At 34.4% G+C, this 11,399-nt stretch overlaps 2 protein-coding genes across 3 annotated transcripts; both read left to right on the forward strand.

Annotated features, from left to right (window-relative positions):
- The first annotated feature begins 1,370 nt into the window (after positions 1 to 1,370).
- On the forward strand, positions 1,371 to 3,987 carry LOC101894420 (juvenile hormone acid O-methyltransferase-like). Its single transcript, XM_005179509.3, has 3 exons — positions 1,371 to 1,867; positions 3,404 to 3,687; positions 3,754 to 3,987. Exons 1-3 carry the CDS (start codon positions 1,494 to 1,496, stop codon positions 3,945 to 3,947), a joined length of 852 nt encoding a protein of 283 aa, XP_005179566.1. The 5' UTR covers positions 1,371 to 1,493; the 3' UTR covers positions 3,948 to 3,987.
- A 4,668-nt stretch (positions 3,988 to 8,655) lies between these two features.
- LOC101890875 (juvenile hormone acid O-methyltransferase-like) lies at positions 8,656 to 10,209 on the forward strand. Of its 2 annotated transcripts, XR_009342553.1 has the most exons (4): positions 8,656 to 9,259; positions 9,314 to 9,597; positions 9,682 to 9,969; positions 10,037 to 10,207. XR_009342553.1 is itself a non-coding variant. In XM_005179487.4 (3 exons), the coding sequence occupies exons 1-3, from the start codon at positions 8,883 to 8,885 to the stop codon at positions 9,873 to 9,875; spliced, it is 855 nt and encodes a 284-aa protein (XP_005179544.1). In that variant the 5' UTR covers positions 8,656 to 8,882; the 3' UTR covers positions 9,876 to 10,209. The 2 variants fall into 2 exon arrangements, 1 of the variants encoding a protein (XP_005179544.1); XM_005179487.4 differs by having other exon boundaries at positions 9,682 to 10,209.
- Positions 10,210 to 11,399: the final 1,190 nt, after the last annotated feature.

Consider the following 11,399-nt stretch of genomic DNA (forward strand, 5'->3'; position numbering starts at 1 on the left):
TTTCAAAATATGTTGAAGAAGAGAGAACTTGTCCCCTCTATTTAGTTTACTTTACTCAGCAGATCTACTGAAAGAAGTTTTGCACAGTGTAATTTTCTTGGAAATTTTAATTTTTTTTCTTGGAGAGGTACAAGAAGCCGTGTTCCAAATTTTCCGGCCTCGAAACTCGTGCTAACTTGTATAGAAGTACTTTGTACGTGTGTTGGTGTATCTATCTCCACATTGATAGTAAGGGATAAAACTGCCCACAGACTATCACAAACTCGCAATAAATTAACATCAATTTTGATTTATGCATTGACAAGTGTGCCGTTATAACTAAATGCCGAAAAAGAAAAAAAAGTAAATCCCAAAAAAACCATGCCCAGACAAAATAAGCAAATCGAAACAAAAACAATTCTCAGGGGTCATCATTCTCCAGACACTTTTGTTATCAGAAATATTTCAATAAATATTAAGTCTAAACGATTTTCATTAAAAAAACACAAATTATGCGAATCGAATAAAATATGGAATATTACGAAGACGAATAATAAATGCAGGCGGGCTTCTGTTTACGTTTTTTGCTGCCTTTTCTACATTTTTCTTTGGGTGGACGAGATTGGTGACGAATTGAACAAAAAAAAGGTAATTTAGAACAAAAAACATGTGTTTTGGAAAGAAAAAGAAATTTATTGGAGGGGAGGGTATTTTAAACCTGTTACAAATCGAAGAGCCTAGTCGCTGCTTAACCTGATGCCTTGTCTTGGTAGTGTTAGTAGGGTATGGCCTAATGTCAATAAAGCCTTTCAATTTATTTTTGGAAAATTCGCTCATTCCTTTAGAGTGACAGTTTGAAAGAAACCGAAAAAGAAAAAAAAAATAAATTCCAAAAAAACCATGACTAGACAAAATAAGCAAATCGAAACAAAAACAATTTCCAGGGGTCGTCATTCTCCAGACACTTTTGTTATCAGAAATATTTCAATAAATATTAAGTCTAAACGATTTTCATTAAAAAAACACAAATTATGCGAATCGAATAAAATATGGAATATTACGGAGACGAATAATAAATGCAGGCGGGCTTCTGTTTACGTTTTTTGCTGCCTTTTCTACATTTTTCTTTGGGTGGACGAGATTGGTGACGAATTGAACAAAAAAAAGGTAATTTAGAACAAAAAACATGTGTTTTGGAAAGAAAAAGAAATTTATTGGAGGGGAGGGTATTTTAAACCTGTTACAAATCGAAGAGCCTAGTCGCTGCTTAACCTGATGCCTTGTCTTGGTAGTGTTAGTAGGGTATGGCCTAATGTCAATAAGGCCTTTCAATTTATTTTTGGAAAATTCGCTCATTCCTTTAGAGTGACAGTTTGAAGGCAGGCACGCGAGGTTGTATAAAACCTTTGCCAGGCGAAATAATTCGAAACAAACGCTAATTGGAGTACGAAGCTAACGCAGGTTCTGAAAATAAATAGTTTGAAGTTCGAGTATTTTTTTTTTTCACCGACAAAATGAATCATCCGGAATGGTATCACAGGGCAAACGATGTCCAACGTTACGATGCTGAGTGTATTATGGCCGAATATGCCCCAAAATTGCAATGGCTGCCACAGGGAGGAGATTCCCTAATCGATTTGGGTTCAGGATCCGGTGATGTTTTCTTTGATTTTATTTATCCACAAATGCCGGAGAATTTTCAACGGATGGTGTGTTCCGATATCAGTGCAAAAATGGTGAATTTCGCCCGCAATCAATATGGCCACTTTAAGGGAGTGGAATTCAAAGTTTTCGACATGGGTTCGGAGAGGGGAGTGCCATTGAATATGAAGGGACAATTCGATCATGTGACATCGTTTTATGCCATGATGTACCCGAGGAGTTTGAGGTGAGTGAAGGATCTCAAAAATAATATTTTTGAGGGTCTATCGGGGTTATGAATCGTGAAGTTTTAAAAAAATATTTCCAAAGGACTAGCAAAGCCATTAAACTCCGGTTTAAAAAAAAATATTTTTAAGGACTAACAGAGCTATTAAACTTGGATTAAAAAAACATTTTTTTCCAAAGGACTATCAGAGCCATTAAACGTGGATTTTTAAAAAATATTTTTAAAGGACTATCAGACGTGGAATTTTAAAAAATATTTCTAAAGGACTATCAGACGTGTATTTTTAAAAAATATTTCTAAAAGGACTGTCACACGTGGACTTTTAAAAAAATATTTCTAAAGGACTATCAGACGTGAATTTTTAAAAAATATTTCTAAAGGACTATCAGACGTTAATTTAAAAAAAATATTTCTAAAGGACTGTTAGACGTGGATTTAAAAAATATATATTTCTAAAGGACTATCAGACGTGGATTTTTAAAAAAAATATTTCTAAAGGACTATCAGACGTGGATTTTTAAAAAAATATTTCTAAAGGATTATCAGACGTGGATTTTTAAAAAAAATATTTCAAAGGACTATCAGACGTGGATTTTTAAAAAATATTTCAAAGGACTATCAGACGTGGATTTTTAAAAAAATATTTCTAAAAGACTATCAGACGTGGATTTTTAAAAAATATTTCTAAAAGACTATCAGACGTGGATTTTTAAAAAAATATTTCTAAAGGACTATCAGACGTGGATTTTTAAAAAAATATTTCTAAAGGACTATCAGACGTGGATTTTTAAAAAATATTTCTAAAGGACTATCAGACGTGGACTTTTAAAAAAATATTTCTAAAGGACTATCAGACGTGGATTTTTAAAAAAATATTTCTAAAGGACCATCAGACGTGGATTTTTAAAAAAATATTTCAAAAGGACTATCATACGTGAATTTTTCAAAAAATTTTCTAAAAGACTATCAGACGTGGATTTTTTAAAAAATATTTCTAAAAGAATATCAGACGTGGACTTTTAAAAAAATATTTCTAAAGGACTATCAGGTGTGGATTTTTAAAAAATATTTCTAAAGGACTATCAGGTGTGGCTTTTTTAAAAATATTACTAAAGGACTATCAGTTGTGGATTTTTTTTAAAAATATTACTAAAGGACTATCAGACGTGGATTTTTTAAAGAAAATATTTCTAAAGGACTATCAGACGTGGATTTTTAAAAAATATTTCTAAAGGACTGTCAGACGTGGATTTTTAAAAAATATTTCTAAAGGACTATCAGACGTGGATTTTTAAAAAATATTTCTAAAGGACTGTCAGACGTGGATTTTTAAAAAATATTTCTAAAGGACTGTCAGACGTGGATTTTTAAAAAAATATTTCAAAAATGTATATTTCGAGGTTTACAAACGGAATGACAAACTTAATATACCCTCCATACTATGGTGGAGGGTATAAAAAGTCCAAACACTTGCAATTTCAAATACGTTACAAGTGCAAAATTTTTATGTTATTGATTTTTTTCTTGTCTTTCCAGACAAACATTCCGCAACATATATGATTTCCTAAAGCCCCAAGGTGGAGATTGCCTTTTGGTTACCGTAACATATCATCCCACATTTGAGGCCTATAGGCGGCTAAGTCAAATTGAGAAATGGTCTCAATATATGATTGATGTTGAATCATTTATGCCACAACAAATGTTTTCACCAGATCCAAAACGCGATTTCATAGATTTTCTACAAGAGGCTGGATTTACTGACTATCAGGTGGATATACGAAATAAAATTTTCCCCTACAAAAGCTTGAATGTTTTTCGAAGTAAGAATGAGTTTAAAAATTTTAACTTTATTTCACCATTTAAAAAAAAAAATCATTCTCTTGCAGATAACATGGTTGCTGTGAATCCCTTTATCGATCGAATACCCACAGATTTACAAAGTGATTTTATCAATGACTTTTTGTCCTGTGTCTGTGAAATTTTGGGTTTGAACATAGAAGAAGTGGATTTTAATGACACATTTCCAATACCATATGCATTAGCCGTGATATATGCTAAGAAATCAAATAATATTTGCTGAGTTTTTTAAGAATAAATTTAATTGTGAGATGTACTATTTATTATATATTAACATATTTAAAGATATTTTTTTGATAAAATTTAAGAAGGCGAAATCGTGTATTTATTAGCCCAATTATTTTTATATTGGGTGAAGGATGAGGCTGTTATACATAGGTTTGCGAGGTGAGATTTGTTCTATTTAGTAGCCAAATAGTAAACATCAAAAAATAACATCGATTGACGATTTCTGGCTCTGCTCGTTAAACTAATTCCAGTGGTACCTTCACTTCTGATAAATTTAAGTATCTTACCTATTTACCTATATAATCACAACGTTATACAAAATTTAGTAAATTTGTCTATATAATATCAATACATTTTCTCACCCTACTTCATCAGTCGGTTTTGCCGACAGATGTACACCCTCAGCCAATGTTCGATTATTTAAATATATTTTGACTTGTGTTATAACTATTCTAACAGTTGACCCTCAATGGAGTGGGTTCTGAAGGAATCGTATCGGTCCTAAATAAATATGATATAAATATTCCGACGTACCAGATATGACCGATCGAAGCATTCCATTTTCATACTTCATGTAATACAGATAAAAATATTGACATGGGCAAAATTATAAGAAAATCGAACATTGATGTTCAATTTTATGCGAAATCATATTTTGATATAGCAAGTTGTAAAGAATCGATGACTTGTTATGACCGATAAAAGTATTGCCAATTGTGACCCTTTGTAGACGAGGTACCAGAAGTGTGTCGCAAATAGCAAAAATAAACCCTTAATTTGTCGTTTTTAATTCAAAATTTTGACCATTTGTTGGGGAGGATCAAGGGAAGGTTATAAAGTGGGGCTATATAAAAAGTGTACTTAAACTTAGTTTTCATACCCTATACCACAAAGTGGTAAGAGTATTATGTCTTTGTGTATTTGTTTGTTACTTTTGAGTATCTTCATAGAATCACTTTCTTAGTCGATTTATGCATGTCAGTCCATCCGTCGACCGTCTGTCCAAATATTTTTGTGAACAAAATTCAGGTCGCATTTATTATCCGATTGAGATTAAATTTTCCAAACAATATTTGTTTGGCTCAAGGACGAACCCTATTGAAATTGGTGGTGAGAATCGGTTCAAATTTAGATGTAGCTCCCATATATATTACCAACCGATTTAAGGTTAATTGGGCACTAAATGGCCAATATCAGTCCAAATGACCTGAATTTGGCACATCCCACCAACTTAGGTCTAGAAGCAAGTACATTAAATTTTGTGAAAATCAGTTCAGATATAACTATAACTCCCATATATAGGTTTCATCCGATTTGGTATATAAGTCCCTCACATGCGCAACAATGATCTTTGGTACCAGATATCAGATACAGCCCAGAAATTCCTCTGCCAAACTTTAGCAATATCGGTTCAGATTTGGATATAGCTCCCACATATATCTTCAACCGGTTTCGGGTTAATTGTGCACCCAATGGCCAATATTAATCCAAAAGTCCTAAATTTTGGTACACCCGACCGAATTCTGCCTAGAAGCAAGTACATCGAATTCGGAGAAAATCGGTTCAGATATAGCTATAGCCCCATATATATGTTTCATAAGGTTTGGAGTTTAAGTCCCTCACATTCGTAATATCCATTCGACAACAATGATATTTGGTACAGATATATTATAGAGCTTATCGAGATCGGCTTGTATTTGGATATAATCATGTATATCCTTAATCCATCAGTCCAAATAATTTTTTTAAATAATCCTTCTCGAAGTGATATCATGCACTCTATAGCAATGCTATTTGATATAAAAGATTAAACTGTCTCCGTCTAATTTATTGAAAATCGTTTCAGAATTGGATATGCCTCCCTAGTTCCATCTGAAACCAAAACTATAACTGCTCTAAAGCCCAAGATTGATAGAAGGTATGATCTACTTAAAATAAATGCTTTTGTAATGTGAGCTCTACTAAATATGTATAGTTGTGTAGGGTATCATATAGTCGGCCTCGCCTGACTTTTGATTTTTCCTTGCTGGTTTTTTATAAGGAGTTTACCACACAATTCGTTCAGTTTGTCAACCATTTTTAATCAAAACTTCATACTTTGGACAAAATTTTAAGAGTTTGTACACCAACAATTTTTCAAAATCTGTCGGGAGGAAATTAGCAAAACCATTGCACAATGGACTCACATCCAATTTTTGTGTTCAAAACTATTTCAACGTCTCCATTTGTAAGCCCCAGGTAACAACCGTGACTTCAATATCAAATTTCTGAATTGCATCTCAATCCCAACACCCAACGGCACATTTTGTTGCTAATTATGTTCGAAATTGTGGCAGAAACCTTAAAAATGGTGAAAATCGGGAGGTACCGTTATATAGTACCATTTAGTGGACCTGCAGCGAATATTTTATTGCAGGGAGAGAACAGCTCTACTAAGAATCCCAGATACAAAGTTTCACACAATTTGGTAGGACGTGGCAGAAACTTTAAAATTCAATCTGGAGGTACCATTATATGTGGGCCTTAACGTGGACCCATGTAGCCCATTTTCAATATCAATCAGACTGCATATAATATAAGTCTTTATGCCAGATTTCAGCTCTACATTAAATAATCTGGATTCTATGGCGATTTCAATAGACGGACGGAGAGTCATACTTTTTGGGGTCTCCAAAGAATATTTCGAGGTGTTGCAAAGGGAATGACAAATGTAATAAAGCCTTCATAGTATGGTGAATGGTATCCAAATTTTGTAGAGCATCCTAAAATTGTGCTACAAAAATAAGAAAGAACAAGTTAAAAAGTATCTGCCCGTTTTTTCCGACAGATGTATACCATCAGCCAATGTACGATTTTTAAAAATATTTTGACTTTTGTTATGATTATTCAAATGTTTAACCCCTTATGCAGTACGTTCCGAAGCAATGGGAATCGGATGTTAATTTTGCGTGTTATGAGCTTAATGGATATTCAGAAATTCGACCTGTTTCTGTGCAAATTTTTTTTTTTTTAATTTGGACCTTTTGTGGGGAAGGTACCAGAAGGAGTGGACCGATATATTCCATCTTATAGCCAGACCTTAGGTTGATATTGGGATCTGTGAAATTTAAAAACAATCATCACATTTGATAAAAGTGGTAATTTTTCAAAATTTTGAACCTTTGTGGGGGGGGGGGGGTTGTACCTGATGGAGTTCGCCGATATTATAGCACTGATGAAAATATTAGGATTTACAAAGTACGGGCAAAATCGGACAAACGCTCTTTCTGTGCAGGAAATAAATTTATTTGAAAATTTCGACATTTTGTGGGGAAGGTTGCCCATTTCCGAACTCAATCTAAGTTTGACAAAAATATTACGATGTACCAAGTTTGAACCAAATCGGATACTCCCTTCGAGATTTATCGTGCGCACTAGCCAGACAGACAGACGGACGAAGATCGCTAGATCGACTCCAAATATCCTAAAACGGATTTGGTTCAAAGAGACCTATGGTCTAAAACCGTTATTTCGACTAGGCACGTGTTGACCGTATCAAATGATATATACCCTCTCTAGCTATATGGCTGAGGGTATAACTAGCCATATGGCTGAGGGTATAAAAATGTGGAATAAGTCGCTTAACATGTGACTTTATCATGAAAAAAAACCAGAATTTTGAAAACATTGTCCGGTCCGGGCGTTGACTGCAGCTTAAATGCTGGCCTTTTGAAAGCAACAACATTAAATATTAGGAAAAATTACTAATAAATATATACCTGCATAGAAATCAGACAGGTTAAAAAGCAGTAAGTTCGGCCGGGCCGAACTTTAAATACCCTACACCATTTGGAACGAATTTGGAAATTTTCAAAAAATAAAGTCCTTAAAAAATTCTGTTAAAATTTTAAAATTACCGAATACAGCCTACATAGGCCTTGTCTGTTAGAAGCCATTACCATATTCAAATTCGAAACTTGAAGTAAGCGGTGAATAATGTAGCTAAAATCATCAAAATATAGTATATAGGGAGGTACCGTTATATCGGAGCTGTGGACGAAGACCTGGACCAGCATAGACAATTTTCTGTCACATCCATTACGAACGTCAAATACGACATCTCAAAAAATTTCGGTGGGTATTGTAACAACCGAATATAGGGGGGTACTGATATATGGGGCCTATACGAAGACCTGTACCTGCATAGACAATTTTCTGTCATATGCTGTAGTATCCATTACAAATCTCAAATACTAAATTTGAAACAATTCCGGTGAATAATGTCGCTAACATGATCAAAATACCGAATATCGGGAGGTACCGTTATATGGGGGCTATACGAAGTCGTGGACCTGCACAGACCCAATACCAAATTTGAAACAATTCCGGTGAATTATATCGCTAAAATCATCAAAATACCGAATATCGGGAGGTACGGACAGTCAGACGGACATGGCTAAATCGACTTAGAATTTTACGCTGATCAAGAATATATATACTTTGTTGGGTCTGACATGAGTATTTCGAGGAGTTACAAACAGAATGACAAAGTTAATATACCCTCCATAGTATGGTGGAGGGTATAAAAAACACGTTTTATTTATCTTACGCGTTTTATAGTATCTTATTCCGGTTTGAAATCTATTTCTCCGACACAAAACACGTTTTCCCATTTAAAAAAAAAAAGCATATATAATTATCTAGATACGCGCACAATGGGGTTAACTAGTTCAAACAAATATTTACTGCTAAGATTGATACAGCTATCAAATGCTAATGAAAGGGGATGCGGAATGCTTTCATTTATTGAATTAATGGAACACTAAAACAATTAATGGAACCCGTTTGCATTTGCTGGAAGTTCTATAAAATGAATGGATTGGCGAAACAAGATTGATTTAGTCACAATCTTCATCTAACTGTGTGATCGCTGAGAAATTAATCGTTAGAAATGAATCAGCCTGCATTATACCACAAATCACATCGGGCTCTCAAAGCAGACATTGGAGAAATTATTGCAAAAAGTTTTGAGAAATTTCAATGGAGGGTGGATGGAAAAGATGCATTGCTGGATATAGGTTCGGGTCCGGGAGATGTCTTGATGGAACATATTCTACCCCTTATGCCAAGTGAATTTTCGAGAGTCGTTTGTTCTGATTTATCTGAGGATATGGTGGATTTTGCAAGATCGTATTATGGTCATGAAGATGAGAGATGTGAATTTGAAGTTTTGGATATTGCCATGAAAGTGGGACTTCCCGGTAACTTGCTGGGCCGATTTGATCATATAACATCGGCTTTGTGTTTGCATTGGGTTCAGGATTATAAGTAAGTGGACTTTGCTATATCTTCCATGACTTTATTAAAGTTCTCTCTTTGTAGAACCGCTTTGAAAAACATTTACAATTTTATACGCCCCGAGGGAGGTGATTGTCTGCTGATTTTCATGTCCACCCACAACATTTTCGATGCCTACAATTACACGAGTCAATTTTCCCGTTGGTCGGAATACATGAAAGATTCAAATCGTTGCATATCACCATTGCATTATTCCAACGATCCCAAGGGAGATTTTAGCCAGCTGATGGCGGAGAGTGGATTTTGCGACATTGCAATTGATATTAAATCGAGAATATTTGACTATGGCAATATGGAGAATTTAAAAGGTAGGTTTTGAATATTTTTGCCGCAGTCTTTTTGATTGGGCGCCATATTTAAATTTTAATTTCTATTTTTTTATTTCTTCACAGAAAATGTCAAATCCGTTTGTGGTACCTTAGATCACATTCCGATTTCGTGTCATTCGGAATTTTTAAATGATTTTGTTGCCGTTATGGTAGAATATGCAGCAAATGCCAAGAGAAGCGAAGCCCAAACAAAATATATAATGAAATATGACCTAATTGTAGCCTATGGTCGAAAACCGCCAACTGAAACTAAATAAAATTAATTAAACTATCTAAAAGTAAGAATGGCCTTAATTAAATTCAGGACGAGCAGTTGATACTCTCCACCATGAAGGAATGTAAGCAGTAAGAGTAAGTTCATATGAACCCTCTCCAAATTATTTTGAAACGAAATTTTTGATTCCTATCAATCCTAAAGACTCCTTCAAGTGTCGAATATCTGGTGATAGTCTGTTGAAAGTAACATGGACCTATTTAGAACAATTTGTGTGCGATACTAACAATCATAAAAATATGGTTTAAAACGAGGCGACACCCTAAAAAATACCTAAAATCGTGAAAAAAAAAACTAAAAACCTTAAATTGAATGATGCCGTTATATGGGTGATATACCAAAATGTAGACCAATAAAAACACCAAATATTAAATTATAACCAATATGGAAAAGGCAGTCAAAACCTGAAAAACCTATCCTGTGGGTTCCTCGCAAGGCGGCTATTCCAAATAGTAGACCGATAGGACCTATTTTCATTACCAATGATTCTAGATGTAATCCGAGGAAAAGTCGGGCGGACATGATACCTTATACCATTATGTATATTTATTAGAGCTCCCGTAACAAAATAATTTATTTCAAGTAGATCATACCACCTATCAACATTTGGCTTTAGAGCAGTTACAGTTTGGTTTCAGAGGGATCTAATATATGGGAGGCATATCCAATTCTGAATCGATTTTCACTAAATTTGACGGAGACATTTCTATATTTTATACCAAATAACATTTCTACAGAGGGCATGATATCACTTCGAGAAGGATTACATTAAAACAAGTAAAAAGCTGTAAGTTCGGCCGGGACGATCTTTGAATGCTCTCCACAATTTGGTACAAAATTGTCAAAAAATTAAAATCCATTAAAAATTCTGTTAAAATCTTAAAAGTACTGAACGTAGTCGTATATTAGGGTCTATACGACGACGTGGACCTGCATACGCAACTGTTGTCATAAGCCTCCACAGACAATTTTCTGGCATAGGCTGATCCATTACGAACTTCAAATTCTAAATTTGAAATAGTTCTGGTAAATAATTTCGCTAAAATCATCAAAATACCGCATATCGGGAGGTACCGTTGGGCGCTATACGAGGATGTGGACCTACATGGCCCATTTTCAATACCAAAAGTCCTGTAGACATAATACATATTTGAGTAAAATTTTATCGACCTACTTCATTTTGCTCGGAAGCTAGAGTGATTTCCACAGACGGACCGACATTGTTAAATCGACATAGAGTTTTATGCTGATCAATAATATATATATTTTGTGGGGTCTAAAATGTATATTTCGAGGTGTTACAAACGGAACTTACTAACTTAATATACCCTCCATACTATGGTGGAGGGTATAAAAATAAATATCGGAGCCGAGTTCCGCCAAATGGAAATGTACGTTCCGAAATTCGCTCTATTTGGGCTGATATTGGCTATTATTTGCACAATAAACCTGAAATCGGATTGAGGATATATATGCGTGCTATATCCAAATCTAAGCCGAGCTCGAT

The sequence above is a fragment of the Musca domestica genome, unplaced genomic scaffold (genome assembly GCF_030504385.1).
Source record: "Musca domestica strain aabys unplaced genomic scaffold, Musca_domestica.polishedcontigs.V.1.1 3, whole genome shotgun sequence".
Lineage (NCBI taxonomy): Eukaryota > Metazoa > Arthropoda > Insecta > Diptera > Muscidae > Musca > Musca domestica.

Bases quoted from the DNA above. Each gene is read 5' to 3' on its own strand.
- LOC101894420 (XM_005179509.3), top strand. From the start codon at position 1,494: ATGAATCATCCGGAATGGTATCACAGGGCAAACGATGTCCAACGTTAC. The intron at 1,868-3,403 runs GTGAGTGAAGGA...TTGTCTTTCCAG, and splicing joins ATGTACCCGAGGAGTTTGAG to ACAAACATTCCGCAACATAT. The intron at 3,688-3,753 runs GTAAGAATGAGT...ATTCTCTTGCAG, and splicing joins AAGCTTGAATGTTTTTCGAA to ATAACATGGTTGCTGTGAAT.
- LOC101890875 (XM_005179487.4), top strand. From the start codon at position 8,883: ATGAATCAGCCTGCATTATACCACAAATCACATCGGGCTCTCAAAGCA. The intron at 9,260-9,313 runs GTAAGTGGACTT...CTCTCTTTGTAG, and splicing joins CATTGGGTTCAGGATTATAA to AACCGCTTTGAAAAACATTT. The intron at 9,598-9,681 runs GTAGGTTTTGAA...ATTTCTTCACAG, and splicing joins CAATATGGAGAATTTAAAAG to AAAATGTCAAATCCGTTTGT.